Here is a 17,754-nt window from a genome sequence, read left to right as displayed (position 1 = left end):
CAAGTACAGAAAAGATGACTTAGTGGCGATTCAAAGAACACAATTTGGAACTGGTTTAAAGTTACGTCCAAAGTTCCATGGTCCTTACAAGATTGTTAAAGTGAAATCCAATGACCGATACGAAGTTGAAAAAGTTGGGCAACATGAAGGTCCTAACTTAACAACCACTGCTGTAGACTATATGAAGCCATGGACAAATTAGTGCATATTTACTGATGGAACGATGCAGCTTTGATTTTTTTCCTTCAAAAAATTGCTATGTATTTGTTATGTTTGTTTTGTATACTGCTTTGTTTTTTTTTCTTCTCTTTTCAGATTTTTTTTAGTCATTCTGTTTCGAGGACGAAACCCGTAGGATGCCCGAGTGTAACATTGTAACATGCGAGAATACAGCCTCTTTGTCAATACGCCAGATGTCGCTCTCTTTAACAAAAAGCAACGAACTTTCTGGATGTAAATCAAGAGTGAGTCAGTTGATGTGTAGTTTCTAAGTGAAACTGGTTGTTTTTAGGTAAAACCTGAAACCTGTGTGGTTCGAACCTAAGTGGTTAGAGTCTATGTGACTCATGTTATTATTGAGGAATAAATATTATTGTTATTGTTATTGATCATATGGTTGATTGAATTAGTTGATGATAACCAACATCATCGCATTATGGTGTAGTTTGAAGTAACTCGGCATAGATACCTGACATATATATATATATATATATATATATATTGAACAGCCGACTCATTTTGGGGTTTTCGACAATCAATGTTTAACGCCGTTGCCTTGCAATTTTAAACCCAATACAAAAGACAAGGGAACTTTTGGATCAAGCATTCAGACAAACTAGCTGAATGGAGGACTTTTTCATAGAACTATTCGGTATTTACGTTACATGGGGAAGAAAACCACGAAAATCTCCCAGGGGTTTCTAACCTATAATCCATCACCAGTGCAATTTTGATGAACTAACGGTTACGCAGAAATAAAAATATCTGTTTGGAAGGCAAAAAACTCGGCGATTCGCTGTCAGGGGTGTTATGCAGAAATTACACGCTATCTATTTTGACCCCAATAATCCGCTTCTTATTTGTATGTACACCCCTTTTTATTTAAGGTTTTTCGATTAGCCCATCTTGGCTGCTTGCCAATTTTCCAATTTTGCCCCGAAGCATTTTTACGCTTCTGGACGTAGCTTTTTATTGTAAGCTGTTTCAAGCATTAATCATTTTATTTTACTATGACACTTATTTGACAACATGATTTCACAGCAACATTTTTTAAGTTAAAAAATTTTAAATTTTAATTTCATCATGTTTCTCGTATTCAATGTTAAAACAGACATTACGCAATTCTTAGCTAAAGTCGCAATATCACAGTTAATATAATTCTAACGCAAATACTAATTGAACTGCAGTTTAATTTAAACGTAAGATCAATTATTGTTGGCAACTTTATCCTCCCTCAAAGATTAAAAATAAAAGTTAGAAAGAAGCTGGCTGGCTGACGACATTTTTAGGTGCCCGGTTCCTTTAAATTTAATATTGATATGGTTCTTAACTAAAAATCTAAAAAATTATGTTAATTTACTATTATTAATAACACTTAAAGTTATATCCAATTTCACAATAAACGAAAAATAAAACCACTTGTATTAAGAACATTCATGAATAACAGGATGGCGAACTATGGAGAAAAACAAACTTCTACGTCTTTCATTCGCACGTTTATGTTAATTTCAAATATATATCTACAAAAACATCTTGAGAAACAAAGTATAAAAGAAAAATAAAATGAAAAATCAGTCGATGTTTTATCACGAATATAATTATATCTTCAAAATGAAGGAAGCAGCGTTTCCAGATGGTAAGCAATAATTTCATTTTCCTTTATTAGTTGATGTAACAGATATTACAAGGTCGCTTTTTTTTTCCCTGTTTTATTCTTCTAGATTAATTCTTATTCTTTGAACTTAAATAATTCTATTTGGCATATCGTCAAAGGAATAACAAAGAATTTAAATTTGTAATCAAATTGTTTTTATTACAAGTTCGAAGCATATCTTAATTAATAACAAATTTCATAAAATAGCAAATTAAAATAAATATCTTGAAAAAGCGACATTATTCAAGTAGATTGAAAAAAGGTGAAAATTATTCTATTTTTGTCGGAAGTAAAAGAAATAGTGCATTATTATCAAAAGAGGTATATGTGGTTTATCGGCGGTGATAAAAATTTATCATTCGGTGGTGATCTGAGTGACTTACCCTACGTTTTCCATTTTAAATCTGGCAAACCCATTTTCAATTTCTTAGTTTATTTGAAAAACGTAGTTTTTCAACAAAAAAAAATGTTTTTAGGACCAAAAAGTGGCTATACATTTTCATAGTATTTAAAAAAAAAAAAAAAAGTAGCTTGTATTGGAAAGGGCACAGTTTCTATCGAAATTTAAGCACACTAGCTATTCGGAAAAGATCGAAATTTCGATCGATAATAAAGATAATTTCCTTTTATGGAGAAAGATACATCTTACGGCAAATAGTCCGGAAATTGTTGATACTTTTATTGAAACCTAGAGCAGATATACAGTCGGACTTCTATTTAAGGAACTTCCATTTTGCGAATTTCTCTATTTTGCGATTATTTTTCGAGGAACCAAGAACATTTCGGAAGTTTCCTTGTAAAATAACTTCCAAATAGCGAAGTGAATTTTCTATTTAACGAACTTTTCTTTGAGATCCACTTTCCCTATTTCCCAAAATATTTCTGAGCATTTCAAACTTGTTTACGCATTTTGTGGTGGAAATGACCTTGAATTGATTTTCGAAGTCACTTAATTTTTGGCGAAAGCAATAAAATCCCTTTCCCTATTCTTTTTTTTTTTTTTTTTTTTTTTTTTTTTCATTTCAAATGAAAAACTTGAACAAAATTAATGAATTTTATCAGTAGCAATTAAATGCACGTGGTAATGTATGTTTAAAATAACTTTTATAATAAATACAACTATAATTTTGTACATAAATTTAGCTTTTTTTTAGTTGAAAATGTATGTAGCATGATAGTGTAACACTAGATAATGCTTTTCTCTATTCTTGCTTACCTTGCAGATTTCTTTTATGGTTGATTTATAAAATAAATAGAAGATAATAATTTACACGATAAAAGTTTATAAAAGGTTATTTTAATTATGTCACGTGTTTATGAATTTAAAACCTGTTTAAGTATTTCAAATGGTGATTTTCTATTTGACGAATTTTCCATATAACGAACATATTATCGGGATTTATCGACTTCGTTTAATAGAGGTCCGACTGTATTTCATTATAATATGCAATTCAATATAATATGCAGTATATTTTTTAAAAAATATTGTTTAAAATATCTTATTTTTATTTGATGATCATATCACAATACGATTAGTGTAATTATTGGTATTAAAATATTTTTAAAGTTCATGAAAGAATATGAAATAAAAGTGCTAAAAAATATTAAATGTGAACATTTGTTTCCACAAATTTCAGACTAGTTTTTGTATATTAATTAATTTTAAAATAATATTTGATAAACTTATGAATATTTAATGAAATAAAATAATAATTAATTAATTCGTAATATTTAATTAATCCAGGTTCAATTATGTGCCTCGATATTTTTTCCCGGCGGATTTTCTAAAGCTTCATTTTACTTTGCTTTTTCCGAACTGTTATGCCAGGGCTATTTTCCATTTCCCTGAGAGAAAACCGATTCTTAAGCATAACTGAAAATGTTGTGCCCGCAGAATGATTTGTAGCAGTTAAATACAAGTCTTCCCTAATTCAAATCTTTCCTTCCCCCACAAAAAATATTAATTAATGCTAATGTTTGAGTTTAACTCATCCAAGTGTTTAACCAGAATAGCCTGGTTGATTGGGCGTTTAGCTCATGTTCAAAAGGTCGTGAGTTCGAACCCCACCGGCCGAAGACTTCCCGTGTACTAAATGGTGACTGGTGTACATGAAATCTGTCGAGATTACAAAGTCCTCCAAGTTCCTATAACAGACCATTACCTAAGGGGGTACTGGATCGGAGATTGATCGTGTTCTGGTTCAGGTCAGAATTACGATCTGCGGATGGATAGAAGGTGAGTGAATGTGACCATCTCCCTGTAAAACAGGCTGTGACGTATGTCTGTCGCAAAATCGAGTTCTTGGTCATAGATGGCGCCACTGGAAAACAAAAAGAACCACGTCCTTCAGCTTTAAAATAAGCTTGTCAGTTTTGACAAGTGACATAAGAGACAACAACAACAGTCAACTAGTTATAAATGTGCTTCTCTTATTATGTAAGTTTTAAGTTGAAGATATGATGAATTTAGCTAAAAAGAATAATCCCCACCCAAAAACGGATTCCCCCCCCCCAAAAAAAAGGTGTTGATGTCTCACCCATCACCGAAAAAAATTCTCGTTCCCTTCCAACTAGACCACAAGTTGTAAATGCACTTTTCTTGTTTATTACTTTACGTGATTGTAAAATAGTGCATTATTGATGTAATAAATTTACCTAGAAAAATATCTTCCACCAAAAGAGGTTCTAAAAAGTATAATCTTTCTCCCCCCCCCCCCCCCNATCTTCCCCCCCCCCCCCGAAAAAAATATTCAAAAATGTCCACTTAAATAGTAAAAAATATTCTTTAAATCTAATCTACAGATTTGAACAACAAAATTGTATGAAATATTTTTAAAAAGTATCCCCCCTATAAATGACTATGATGACTTGTCCTCCTTGGTACCCCTAGCTATAATTCATGATCTATATCTGTCATCACTAATATTAATATTTAGTATTATTTTCATTTTAATAATATAACACTAACAATCCGAATTCTGACAAAAATTTCAGGCTTTTTTTTGGCGCGTATAAATAATAAAATAAATGATCGAGGTTTTTTTCTTCATATCATTAGATTATAAGTATTAAAAAACACATTTTCGAACTTTTACTTAAATTGTTTCACAACTAACGACGTTAAGCGTAGGTATGTGAACACACTTAGGAAGCAGTGGATACAAATACCCATCGCACAAGAGATACTAAAATATATACTACACATTTTAAGTACTAAACTATGGCTTTCATGTTAGTTGTAAAGATGCAATTTTTTTTTAAATTTGATTTCTCAGAAACGATTTCGCTCAACTTTTATATTTTGTCATTTAAAATTATGTAGTTATAGTAGTAGTTAAATGAAAATGATATAAAAAAAAACTATATACCTTACAATTCAAAAATTTTCCAACTATTATTAAATAAAATAATAAAAAATAATAAATATTTACTAAAATTTATTTTTTGCATTGAATTGTCTTTGGGCAAACGAATGTCATGAATGGGTCACAAATATATTTGATTCGTTTATAAAGTTCTCGAGGTATGGAGACATACGCAAAAAGTAAAATTATAACATTAAGGTGTCCAAACATTGGACAGCTCTCCTGACCCATATATGGGGACCATAGTACCCTAATTGCGGCACCCTCCTATATTTGGATGGTCAGAAATCCGAATCCGTCGAAAAAAGGTAGGTTTATTCATAAAAGAGTACGTTTTTGTGTCTGATTTCGTAAATTAAAATACCGTATGCACTAATTAATTAGCATATTTCACCCCCTCAAGCCAGTAAGATTGAGCCCTAGAACGTTAAGATCCAATAATTACATCAAAAGTTATTCAGGAGGCGCCGTTTTTTTTTTCTTTCTTCTATTGCACGTTTCACAATGATAACTAAGCTAATAAAGGGTCCCCTTGAAAAAAGTGACAGTAATGTAGCGTTCTCAGTGGAAGTGATTCGCATATGCGATCGTCCGTCAAAGCGATTCGCGCTTTACTTAAATTTAGCTGTCAAATTCTTCAACTTTAGTTGAATAGCTACTGATGATTTATTGAAAGAATAAAATTTCATGTCGTTGCTAATTCTTTCGTAAACAGTTTTATTTCTTTTTGCCTTCAGCAAGTCATTGTGGTGCGTCTTCCACAAATTGATTAACAACTCCGTCTCACTATCTGTCCAAGACATTTTCCTTTGCTTATCCATTTTTGTTTCCGTTTTCGAAGACGAATCTCGATTTGCGCGCGCTAATCTAGTTTCTCAAACTAGATCAACTGTAATCCAGTTCACTCAGACTTAATCCATCACGTGACCAACTGAAATCTAGATTACGCTTTAATCTGGATTTACTTGGGCTAGTGGAAACAGGAGGGTATCATTCAACTTAATTTATTAAGCATTCACACTGTATGACATATTACTACCGCATCCGGCGAGTTGTTGCAAATATATGCACGGTCCTGCGGGATTCGCATGGACTAGTTGAAATAGCCCTATTTCTCAAACAAAAGTGAAAAAAGGTTTCAATGGAAGAAGTAAGCAAAATTTTTTTTTATTTAACAAAATATAAATATTTCTCATATAAAAGTTGAAAAAGGTTTCAATGGAAGACGTAAGCAAATTTTTTTTTTATTTAACAATATATAAATATAAAATTATAACTGGAACCGCAAGTATAGTTCGTCTGCTTATGATGAAATTTGACAACCTGCGGTTTTTCCTTTTTCCTTGACATTTCTCTTTTTTATCGTCCTACTTTTCACGTTGTTTAATTATTTATTTTCCCACACAAATTTAAAAAAAACTAGTCTTGACATTATGTTATCACTAAGTTTTTGGATGTCTAATTTAAATTCTTTATATTTCTACACATATTACAAGTGAAAGTATTCTTCAAATCCCCAAACATCAAATAATTATCTTCAAAGCTTGGCTTGTTGGAATTTTAAAATGAAATTAGTAATTTCATCTCTACCTTAAAAGGATGAACTGAAAAAGTGTGCAATATCAAGTAACTATTCTATGTTTTGAATTTCTATGCTAAATGCTTCATTCTATGACAGTTATAAATTTCTAAGTTTTCTAGCAAGTATTTATTCCGGTCAGTTTTTTATGTATCTTGATATTAAGTTATCTTCTCAGATTTAAGTGCAAATGCTTTAATAACTGATCATTCATTAATAGTAGGGATGTAACTGACAGTGATTTGGCTGAATACCGAATATTCGGCCGAATAGCAACATTTTTTAAAATAAAATATCATCAATAATGATCATTTTTATATTGAAATAAGTTTAATCATTATTTAAAATTTTGCTGTATTAATGGTATGGGGTAAAGGGAAAAAAAACTAATAGAATGTTAAATAAACTATAGATAATTAGATATTAAGATAATTAGAAATATTTAGGATAAACAAAAAACTGACTAGCATATTTTTTAAGAAACACTAAAGTTGAAAGAAACGAAATCTTAATTATTAAAACAAAGCTTTAATGCTAAAAATAATATTTTCGAGCAAAAACTATCCATAACACATTAAGAGAAATAATGTCTAACAGAAAAACTTTTAAAAATGCAGCGCTATCATGAAACGCCTATTAAAAACAAAGACCAATCTTAATTTTTGAAAAAAATTTTTAAAGCTAAATATTTAAGTTTTCCAAGGACCATATTTTCAAGATGAAAAAAGAACATTATAGCCTTTAAAAAGACCCTCTAAATTTCCGCATCATAGTAAAAACGTCTATAAAAACATAAGTTTTTTGAAAAGACAAAGCTAGATAAACTAACAAAAATAAAATTCTTAATTTTTAAACGATAGATTTAACCTAAAAATCTTAATGTAACTTATTCACATTGCCGTATTTTTAGAAAAAAAGTTAACGTAAAATAATAACGTTCATTAGACAGGCTTGTTAGAAAATGCTGTCACAATAAAATCGCTGATAAAAAGAAAAGTTGATGAAAAAATCAAAAGGGTAACGAATAGAAAATTATTCATAGTTTTGAAGTATAACTTTAAGATTACAGTTATCTGTTTTACCACACAAGAAAAAAGTGACTATAAAAGAATAAAGTCTGTTAAAAACGTTCTGTTAACATGCTTCACCTGTTAACATACTTAAAACAAAATAACAACAAAAAAACAATTTTTAGAATATGAAGTGTTGAAAAAACGATAAAATTGAATTGCCTGAATATAATTAAAAGAAAAAACTAAACATTAAAAACCTTTAGCCAAATCGGCCCATTTTGCCAAATATTTGGCAAGAGGGCCAAATACAGAATAGTGGCTGAATATTCATTGCATTCCTAATTAATGTATGTTTGCCTGTCAATAAATTTTCAAAGCGCATCTTGTTTTTAAAACATGTTTTCTCTTTGTATGTCTGTTTACCTTTTTTTCTTTATTCGTGGTAATAATTTCTTGTGCCTGTATCTTCAATTAACAAAGTGGAATTCTGTTCTTCTGCAGTCTAGCTATAAAATTTTCATGATCGACTTTATTTGTCTAGATTAATAGATAATCATAAATAAACTTAGTAAAAACATTTTTATTTATTTCTAGCTATTTGACAAAATGTCTGATTTTTCTTTTAATTTTGATTATTATTGCTGCTTAATATTTTTTACAAATAAATGACAGGGTTATTTTTTTCTTAAGTAAACTACAGTACAGATTACTTTAGGTGTTTACTTTTGATCATTTAAAATAATATACTATTATTATTACAATTGTCCCTGTCTTCTACCCCTTAAAAATGGCCTTGGTTACATATTTACCCACTTGAAATTTTATGGTTTTAAAATTCTGGTTAAATCTTTTGTACTTGCAAATTATTACATTTTAAATAGTATGGCTGTAAATAATAGCTTAAATTAAAATTAGCTTTTTATTTCTTAAGAGAGTTTTAACTTCTTTTTTTTTTATTTAAAAAGCATGACATTTTATAGACTCTTCTATTTATAAAAGTTATGTAAAATTAGAGAAGAACAACAATTAAATTCATCTCGGAACTTTTTTATTTTATGATTAGTTAGAAATACAGATGGTTCATCATTCAAATCATTCAACACTCTCTCATAAAATCATATTCATTACATAAATGTTTCTATTAAATTGGTATAAAATTTGAACTGCATACTAATGATTTAAGCTTATTACTGATTTATGTTTTTTTTTTTTTTTCAGATCAATTTTAAAATTTAAGTTATGTGGTTCCTTTACAAGCTTAAAATGATTGACTTTTCATCTCTAATCGATTTATTTTAAAAAATGATCCAACTACTATTTTAAGAGAAAGAGAACTTTTTAAACCTAGGTAAGTAGTGAGGGGGAAAAAATGTCTTAAATGTTAACAGTTTTGCTTCAATTTTCATCATTTCTGTATTTTATTTTTTGTGCATATCAGTATATAATATTTTTAATTATGCTTTGTTATTACTGTTAAGTTCATTTCATATTTTGTTTTGTTTGAAACCTTTTTTTATTAAAAATAATTTTTATGTAGATATTTTAGAAATTGTAAAATGAATTTCAGTAATTTTCTTTAAAAAAAAAATCTTAAAATAAGATGCATTCTTTAAAAGAAATTTTAACTGGGTCAAGGTATAATGTCAAAGTCACAAATTACTAAAATATTCATCATCCATAAAGTTTTAATTTAAAATGAGGATGTAATTCTAAAGGCATATGTTCTGATTTCACTCCTATGTTCTTATGGGGAAAAAATTCAAAATCTAAAAAAAGTGCTATTCACTGACTAAAGTTAATGCATTATATTATAGGATGTCGTTTGAAATAATTAAAATATATTTTTAACCTTTAATATATTATCAGTAATTAGGACTTACACGCTACAAGTAGCAAAACTGTTATAGTCTCTTTTTTTTTTTGTTTCATACTTTGTAGTATAGGTGTGTTACTTTCTAAAAATCTAGTGTAGCTAGTAGATTGATGCAGAAAATCAGTAGTTTGTAGCCATTTCTAGTAACTACTTTTAACGTTAGTTTAGAAGAGGAACAAAGTTAAACACAAATAATGTTTAGAACCTAATTGATGATAGTCTTTTAGTTCATCAGCTGTGCAATGAAAATGACGCTGTGGCTGAGCATATTAGAATTACCATTAAGTTTGATTCTTTATAACAAGTAATATAAAAAAATTAAAGTCAATTCCTACTTAGGTCAACATAGAAAAATTTTATTTTAGTTACTTTTTATAAAATAATTGAAAAATTTTCTCCCATATAAAATTAAAATAAATTAATTAAATTTAATTAATGAAATAATATTTAAAAAACTGTATTAACATCAAGTGTCATCCACTACAAGTTTAAAAAATTTTATTTGAACTTCAATGGATGAATGAAAAGTATTTTTTTAACGATTGAAAATTTGAACAAGATCTATATATATATATATTTGTTTTAATAACGGCAGGCACTTGAACTTTCGTTCTTCACCTCGGAAGATGCCGGAAGTGTTGCTCATTTAGCATTACCCAGTGGGCACCTGTGAACCTAAGTCACGGAGGCGAGCAACATTACCCACGCCACACTGCCACAAACCCGTTCATAGGGCGGGCCACATTCACACATCACACACAACAGAGGACAACACAGAGAGAAACATCCATGCCCAGAGCGGGATTCGAACCCTCAGCCATTGGCTTCGCAGTCAGGCATGCTAACCGCTCGGCCACCTGGCCGGCTGAACAAGATATATAAATATATATATAGAGAGAGTATGAACTAATAGTTGGAATTGAAAGAAAAAAAAGGCGTATGGTAACAAACAACTATAAAAGTATAAATATGGTGACATGGACCACACATGCTTCCACATATTGTTCTTTTAATTTATCTGACACAGCGAATATAAAATAATTAAATGTGTACAATAAACTATTTTTTTTGTTCAAATAGAACTATAAGTTGAAAATTATCACTGATTTTATTTTTAAAATATGTGAAAAACTGAATCGCTTATAGTAAAATTTAAAACAATGTCTACCGCTTGACCAATCAGAAAATTCATTTCTTTTTTTGCTCATCCCTATTTAATGAATGAATTAATATTTGAAAAAACTGTATTAACATCAAGTGTCATGCACTACAAGTTCAAAAAAAAAATGTATTTGAACTTGAGTGGATGAATAAAAAGTATTTTATTAATGATTGAAAATTTGAACAAGATGTAGGGAGAGTGTGTAACTAATAGTAGGAATTAAAAAAAACAGTAACAATTCAAAAGTTGGTGTTCCTTTTGTTTTCCCCATTGTGAACTTAAGGCTATTCTTCTAACATCTCTGTTTTTACTCGTAACTACAGAGTTGGATATATACTACTTTGTATTCTGCAAAGGAAAATGGAAGTCTTATTAAAATTATTGCCTTTATTTATTGATATATTTAAATGATTAATGTTATTTTATTTGTTTTATAAAGTGTTATCTGTTGCTAGATAAAATATTTTATTAAAACTTTGATTTCTATTACATCAACACCACAGATTTTTTTCAGTGTTACATTTAATGATTACGTTCTTAAGTTATAAATTTTACTCATACAGTAAAATTGTATAAGCAAGAGAGAGTGTTTAAGAAAATTATTTTGTGGTTAAATTTTTTATTTTTATTTGAAATAAAAACGATTTTGTAATTAAACTTTTGATCTGAATTTGACTTAACAGTTTTATGATTAAATGTTTTTAATAGAAATCTAACAATGCTTTATTTGTGTTTGTAGCTATATACTTAAGTGTGCATGCAATTCGCGTAATTAATTTGTAAATAAAAATGCAATTAACATTAGTAAATAGTTATAATAAAAATACTCTTTATTCAACAATTCATGCAAAACATATTTTTTTATCTTATAAATTATTTTTGTTGACCAATTTAATAAAAAGCTCAACATGATCCTATCCACATATTTGCATGTATTCAGTAGTTGCAGCTTTTTAGAACTCAGTTTTACTGTATGAAATGCTTGAACACAAACTTTTTTTTTTCACTTGATAATCGAATTTTTTTTTTTTTTTTTTTTTTTTTTTTTTTTTTTTTTTTTTTTTTAGGCTGAGCATAAACACAAGCTGTCTGAACTGGAGAGGTTAATTAAGTCATTAACAAATGGTTTAAAATAATAAATTAGCTCATATAAACATATATCTTAATTATTTTTCTGCATAAATAAGCCAATTTATTATTCTAAATCACTTTTTACGAATTTTTCTTTTAATGTTCAAATTTTTTTTAATTTTGAACTTGAGTGTAAATTAAAACTTCCAGAAAAATTCTTATTTTTAATAAAGTTAAACAGTGACTACCTTTCGAAAGTAGTCATTATTTTTATTTAAAAAAAGTATTTTAATTTCACTACATTTTTAATGAAGTAGTTACAAAAAAAATAACTAAGTTTCTTCAATGATTATGTATTATATTACGTGGTTTTTGCACTTGATGGACAAAAGATTATTGTCAATTTTGTGACATGTTTTTGTCAAAATAAATCCAATGCAATATTTTTATGCATATACGATAAAGCGAATTCACATTATAGTATTCTTTTTTTTTTTTTTTTTGTTTCGCAGGGGTTGTTATATTGAGTATTGGCTGCAATTTGAAAGAATATAATTTTAGAAATTTAAGTCTCAAATATTTTGAATTCCTGAGAGGAATAAAAAACAATTCAGACTGCTGTAATTCAAAGAAAAATAACTATTTTTCATCTTTAATTATTAATTTTTTTTTCTTCTAAAAAATATTGAAACATTTTTATTTCCTGAATGTTTTGAATACCATCACTAGTAGTAGTTGCAAAACGCATTTAAAATTTTATAATCCCAAAATCTATCTTTAAAATTATTTTTTATGAAAAAAATTGTAGTTTGATAAAGAATACTTAAGTATTACTATAACTTGAACAATTCTAATATTTATCTATATTTTAGATTCATTTGAATCATAAACTATTAAAAAATGCCTGCATTGATATTCTTCAAGAGGAAATGGCTGATTGCTGATGATGACTTAGTAATACCATTTGCTGTTGAAGCCTTCATAAGATTAATGTGGTTTGTAACATTTTCTCCTTCATTATATATTTTAAACTTTTTAAGAGGTTGACTAACTGCAATGTCTATTAAAATTAAACAAAGCATTATGCATGTTTTTTTTTAAATAATTACTTAAAAATAACCACTTGTCACATGATGACTAAAATTACAGAAACAACTGGCCACTTTTCCCATTGCCTTTTTTAAAAATCTTTAATGATAAAAGTCTATCACTATAGAAAAGAGACTTGAAAAAAAAAAAATTCACTAAAATCTCCAGTGTTGCCAAAATTAAAATTATACTTCAGTATCCATTGATTTATGGTGGAAGGGGTGTTCTTTAACAATTCACATATTTAAAAGTTGTAATATAGAAATTATATGTATTTTTCCTCGCAAAAATTTTTACATAAAATTCTTTATATACAGAATGTCCGGTTGGACAGTCTGGTTGGTAGGGCTTTGGGTTCGTGTTCTTGAGCACGTGAGCTTGAATCCCGCCAACTGAAAAATCTTATATGATATTAAATGATGACTGGTGCATGTTAAATCTTTCGGGGTGACAAAATCTTCCAGCTCTCAAAACCAATATTTCGTGGAGTACTGAATTGGAGATTGATTGCTCTCAGGTCAAAATTACGATGTGTGGATGAATGAATGATGTATGAATGACTCCACCCTATAAATGAATTGTGACGTGTGTGTGGTTGAAGACGTATTCTTGGCCATAAATGGCGCCACTGAAAAGACAAGAAACTCATCCTCTGCCTTAAAAAATTATTTGATTTCTCAAGCAGGTTTGCTGATATTGTCAAATGACATAAGTGACAACAACAAAATTAGAATGTACAACTATATTTTTTTACATATTTGTAATAGTGCTGTTGAATTATCTTTTTATTGTCATAAAGTATTTCTAATGTGATTTTTTTTTAAAGTATTTAATCCAAGCAAAAAGCAGTATGCAAAAATATCTATTAAATTAAAAGGACCTATTAATATCAGTTACCGATTCATTAGATTTGAGGAAAAAGTGACTACTAAATAAATAGAGCTTATCGGCCATTGGTTACTAACTAAAAATCCTAATTCTCAAGTCTATTTGAAAGCATAAAACTCATATCATTTGATTACATTACTTATTTTATTTATTGAATGTCATTTATCTGTTTTACTTTGAAACAAGTTATTTTGAAATCGCTTCGAAATATAATTAATTTATGTGGAAAATTTTCAAGAATACTTAAAACTAATTGTGTACTTTTCCCTGTCTTTAAATTTAGTTGTATTTGCTTGAATAAAATGTATTATTAATCAATATTTATTAAAATAATTGAAATATATCATGATTTAAAAAAAAATAATTTATTTTAAATTTGAATATAATCATATCTCATAAAATTTAAAAATGCGATACATATAAGTGTGTTATAAGCGTTATTTTTAAGATTCTGTTTATTATTTATTAGATTCAGAAATTTTGTTTGGTTAAAAATGAAATAATTAGGATAAATAGTTGTATGAAACAAAAGTATAGAGTAAAAAAATCATTTTATATTTTATTTCCCAGGCTATCAACTTCATTAGCAATTACTTGGCTGAATATCAAAAACTGCAATGACTCAGATCTTCTAAATTATTTTCTTTTTGTAATTATTGGAGATCTTTCTGTTTCTGCAATTGTTTCTTTTGCTGTTTGTTTTGTTAGTTCTAGAGGCTCAGTTATGGAGGTAAAGTTATGTCAATTTTATTAGATTTTGTTACTTTTTGTTCTTTTCATGCTTTTTTGTTTACTGTTTAACATATTAGTGTAATTAATTACAAACTACTATATCCAAAATTCACTGCACGCCTGTTAATTTCTTTTTTAAATGTCTAATATATTTTTTTAGATTGTCTAATAATGAGAACTGTTTATTATCTTTATTAATTTCTTTAAGTTGTATTCATTCTTTAAATTAAAACATGATAGTCATCTATGTTTTGTAGGAGAATCTAACATGAATCAACCAATTATGGTCTTTTGAGCTTTTTTGTGATATATATGCTATTAACAAAGATTATTTTTAGAAAAAATTTATGAAATATATACTATTAACCTTTTCCGGGGGGCTGTGACAGCAGTTGTCACATCTGATCTTGGGGTCCTGTGGTGGGCATGTGACACTTTCAGCGTAAGAATAGGGGAAAAAATCTCCTCCTCAGTTAAGAGACAGGATCAAGTTACAGTGGGATTTGTTTTATTGTTTTAGTCACTATGAGAGGTCTCACCTTTTTAAGCTAAGGGGAGAAAGGTTTCTTTACATTTCCCACCTACCTTCAAACATCTATACCAAGTTCGGGAACTTTTTTGTTTGTCTGCCGTTTTCTTACGTCTTTTTTAGTCAGTTTCATTGTTGCCATTTTTTGGTACAAACTTTTTCGTTCTACTTGTGAGTTATATTTTGAATAAATTAATTCCTTTATTACAAATATAATTTAATGAATATTTTCAATTGTATATAAAAAAATATGGAATAATCAGAATCGAAAAGCGCTATTTTAAGTAAATTAAATCAAATTGAAATAAAATATCAAAGCAATATACTTTACATAAACTCAAATAAATAGTTTTTTTTAGGTTTTGATTTAAATTCGTGGTATAAATATAGTTATTAGAATTTTAAGATTTTGATTATAATTCCTGCAGTTTAAAAAAAAATTTCTTACATGATTTTAAATAAATATCTGCATTTCCGAAGAGAAATATGTATACTTAATACTACCGAAGAGTATTTATACTTTTAGATACAAAAATATTTTAAATGTCACATTTATAAATATATAATTTATAATTACTAATGTATTTTCTATGTTTAAGAAATTGAAATCATGAACGCTATTTTTAACTTTCTTAAGAAAACCATTTTCCTTCTGTGGCGATTTTCATGTTTCTTTCCCTCTTTCTACACACAGTTTAACTTTCAGTTGTAGTTTCTAGAAATTCTTTTAATATCTCAGTTTTGTATCTTTTTATAAGATTGAAGCTAAATTTTTGAACAATAACATTCTACAAATCTATTACAGGAGTAAGTTGAAGTCAATTGTGAATGACTATGTTTTTTAAAAAAAATATAAAAATGCTAGGGAAAAAAATTATATATGCTACGCAGTTTCGATAAAGTGCTTACTTTTCATGAAATTTGCAGCAAAATAAAAGAAATGAGCCCGATTGTTATATGATAATCATTTGCAACTGAAGCACATTAACTGAAATATTTATGAGTTTTCGCGTTTTTGGAACTATTTTAAAAAGACATAAAGGAAGTTGAAGAAAAATTTTGTTAGATATTTAGAACGCATATTAGATTCTAACTAAGAGTTCAAGGGATAAATGTACTAAGAATTGTGTTTTAAATTTAGAGTTCGGTTGAAGCATAAAATATTTTTTAAAGGAATGATATAAACTTTTATATACTATTTTGAAAATTGATTAAAAATTTTTGTATATTTATTTTTAAATAATTAACAAAGTTATTATAGTTTATAATTTTTTAAGAAATCTTAAAAATTTATAAAATAAGAAGAATTTATTTGATAACATAATTTTCAATCGAAATGATCTTACTTTCTTAACAAGAGAGGATCTTTCAAATTAGCCGGGAGTTAGGGCAAAATTATCCTCATTTACCTTGCTTTCTTATTTCATTATTATTATCAATAATAATAATAACAATAATAAATAAATGATTCTGCTGAATAAAGAGAAAAAATATTTATCATTTATTGAAGTGACCGGTATTTTTCAAAGTCGATAGATCAAAAAGATGAAAATAAAATAATTCATTCAAAGAGTTGATTTCAAATTAAATTTCCTATATTTTCTTTTCCATCGGCTATGACTTAAATCCATTCACTATTAATTCAGACTGAAGAGACCTGTCTACAAAAATATGACATTACAACTATTTATGTTCTTTCCTAAGATTTATTATCTTTCGATGAGATATTAAATTTTCAGCAATGTTACAAATATTTATAAATTAAAATACTGATATTTATAATGTATAATATAGATATTTATAATTAAAAAAATTATGACCACGAAAAAGAACTCTTCATGTATATAAAAATTGATTCAAAGAAGCGAACAAAAGGGTTTTTTTCCGCATTATGACCCGATTTCACTGCATGATAACTCTCAGGAAGAACTGATTTCACACTTTAAACATAGTAATCCCCAAAATGCAAGAGAGGAAGATCTATCCATTATTTACGTGAAAAATGGATGTAGATCGAGCTTTTCCCTTTGGTCCTTGAAATTTCCGACGTTTTTTAACTCAATAATAGAGTGTTTATTATCACTGTGCACCTCATTAGCTTGTATATTTTTTGCGGAAACATGTAAATAAACCAATCCTTTTAATATGGCATCAAAGAGCTTATAAAAAATAGATATAACTTTAATAACTTATTTAAATAACGCCAGCGATACCAAACTGAAATTTTCAAAAACTGAGTTACCCGTTGAAACAATATTCCAAAGAACAAAGTTTTTTTTAACTATTCCTCAAATCTGTAAGAATATTTTTACATTTTAAACAGTAAAATGTTTAAATGTTTCATAATACGTTGAAAGTATTAATGTAAAGCAATGACGCACTACAATTTTATATATATATATATATATATATANGGGTGATAGAAAATTTTATAATATAACTTAGCTGTTGAGGATCCTCATATTTTGTATCTTAACCTCAGCTCTCCAAAACCATGTGTGTCCTTGCCTTTTCTCTCACCTCCTCTAACCAAGCCCCCAAAGCATACTCAACTCTTATTGGCTGTTACCACCATCACAA

At 28.0% G+C, this 17,754-nt stretch overlaps 1 protein-coding gene across 5 annotated transcripts in view; it reads left to right on the top strand.

Moving 5' to 3' along the window:
* Positions 1-1,582: 1,582 nt before the first annotated feature.
* LOC107436671 (diacylglycerol lipase-beta) overlaps positions 1,583-17,754 on the top strand; it is a 38,947-nt gene continuing 22,775 nt past the window's right edge. The window contains exons 1-4 of one of the 5 annotated variants that reach the window (XM_016048482.3): positions 1,583-1,855; positions 9,049-9,178; positions 12,809-12,931; positions 14,484-14,643. In XM_016048482.3, the coding sequence (XP_015903968.1) occupies positions 12,837-12,931; positions 14,484-14,643 (255 nt within the window). In that variant the 5' untranslated portion in view covers positions 1,583-1,855; positions 9,049-9,178; positions 12,809-12,836. Of the gene's footprint in view, positions 1,856-6,247; positions 6,389-6,510; positions 6,955-9,048; positions 9,179-12,808; positions 12,932-14,483; positions 14,644-17,754 lie in introns of those variants that run through there. The other 4 variants (XM_016048467.4, XM_016048457.4, XM_016048475.4 and 1 more) reach the window with 4 other exon arrangements.

Source organism: Parasteatoda tepidariorum, chromosome 7, assembly GCF_043381705.1.
Source record: "Parasteatoda tepidariorum isolate YZ-2023 chromosome 7, CAS_Ptep_4.0, whole genome shotgun sequence".
Lineage (NCBI taxonomy): Eukaryota > Metazoa > Arthropoda > Arachnida > Araneae > Theridiidae > Parasteatoda > Parasteatoda tepidariorum.
Note: the sequence above shows the minus strand (reverse complement) of the source record. Positions and strands in the feature narration are given on the sequence as shown.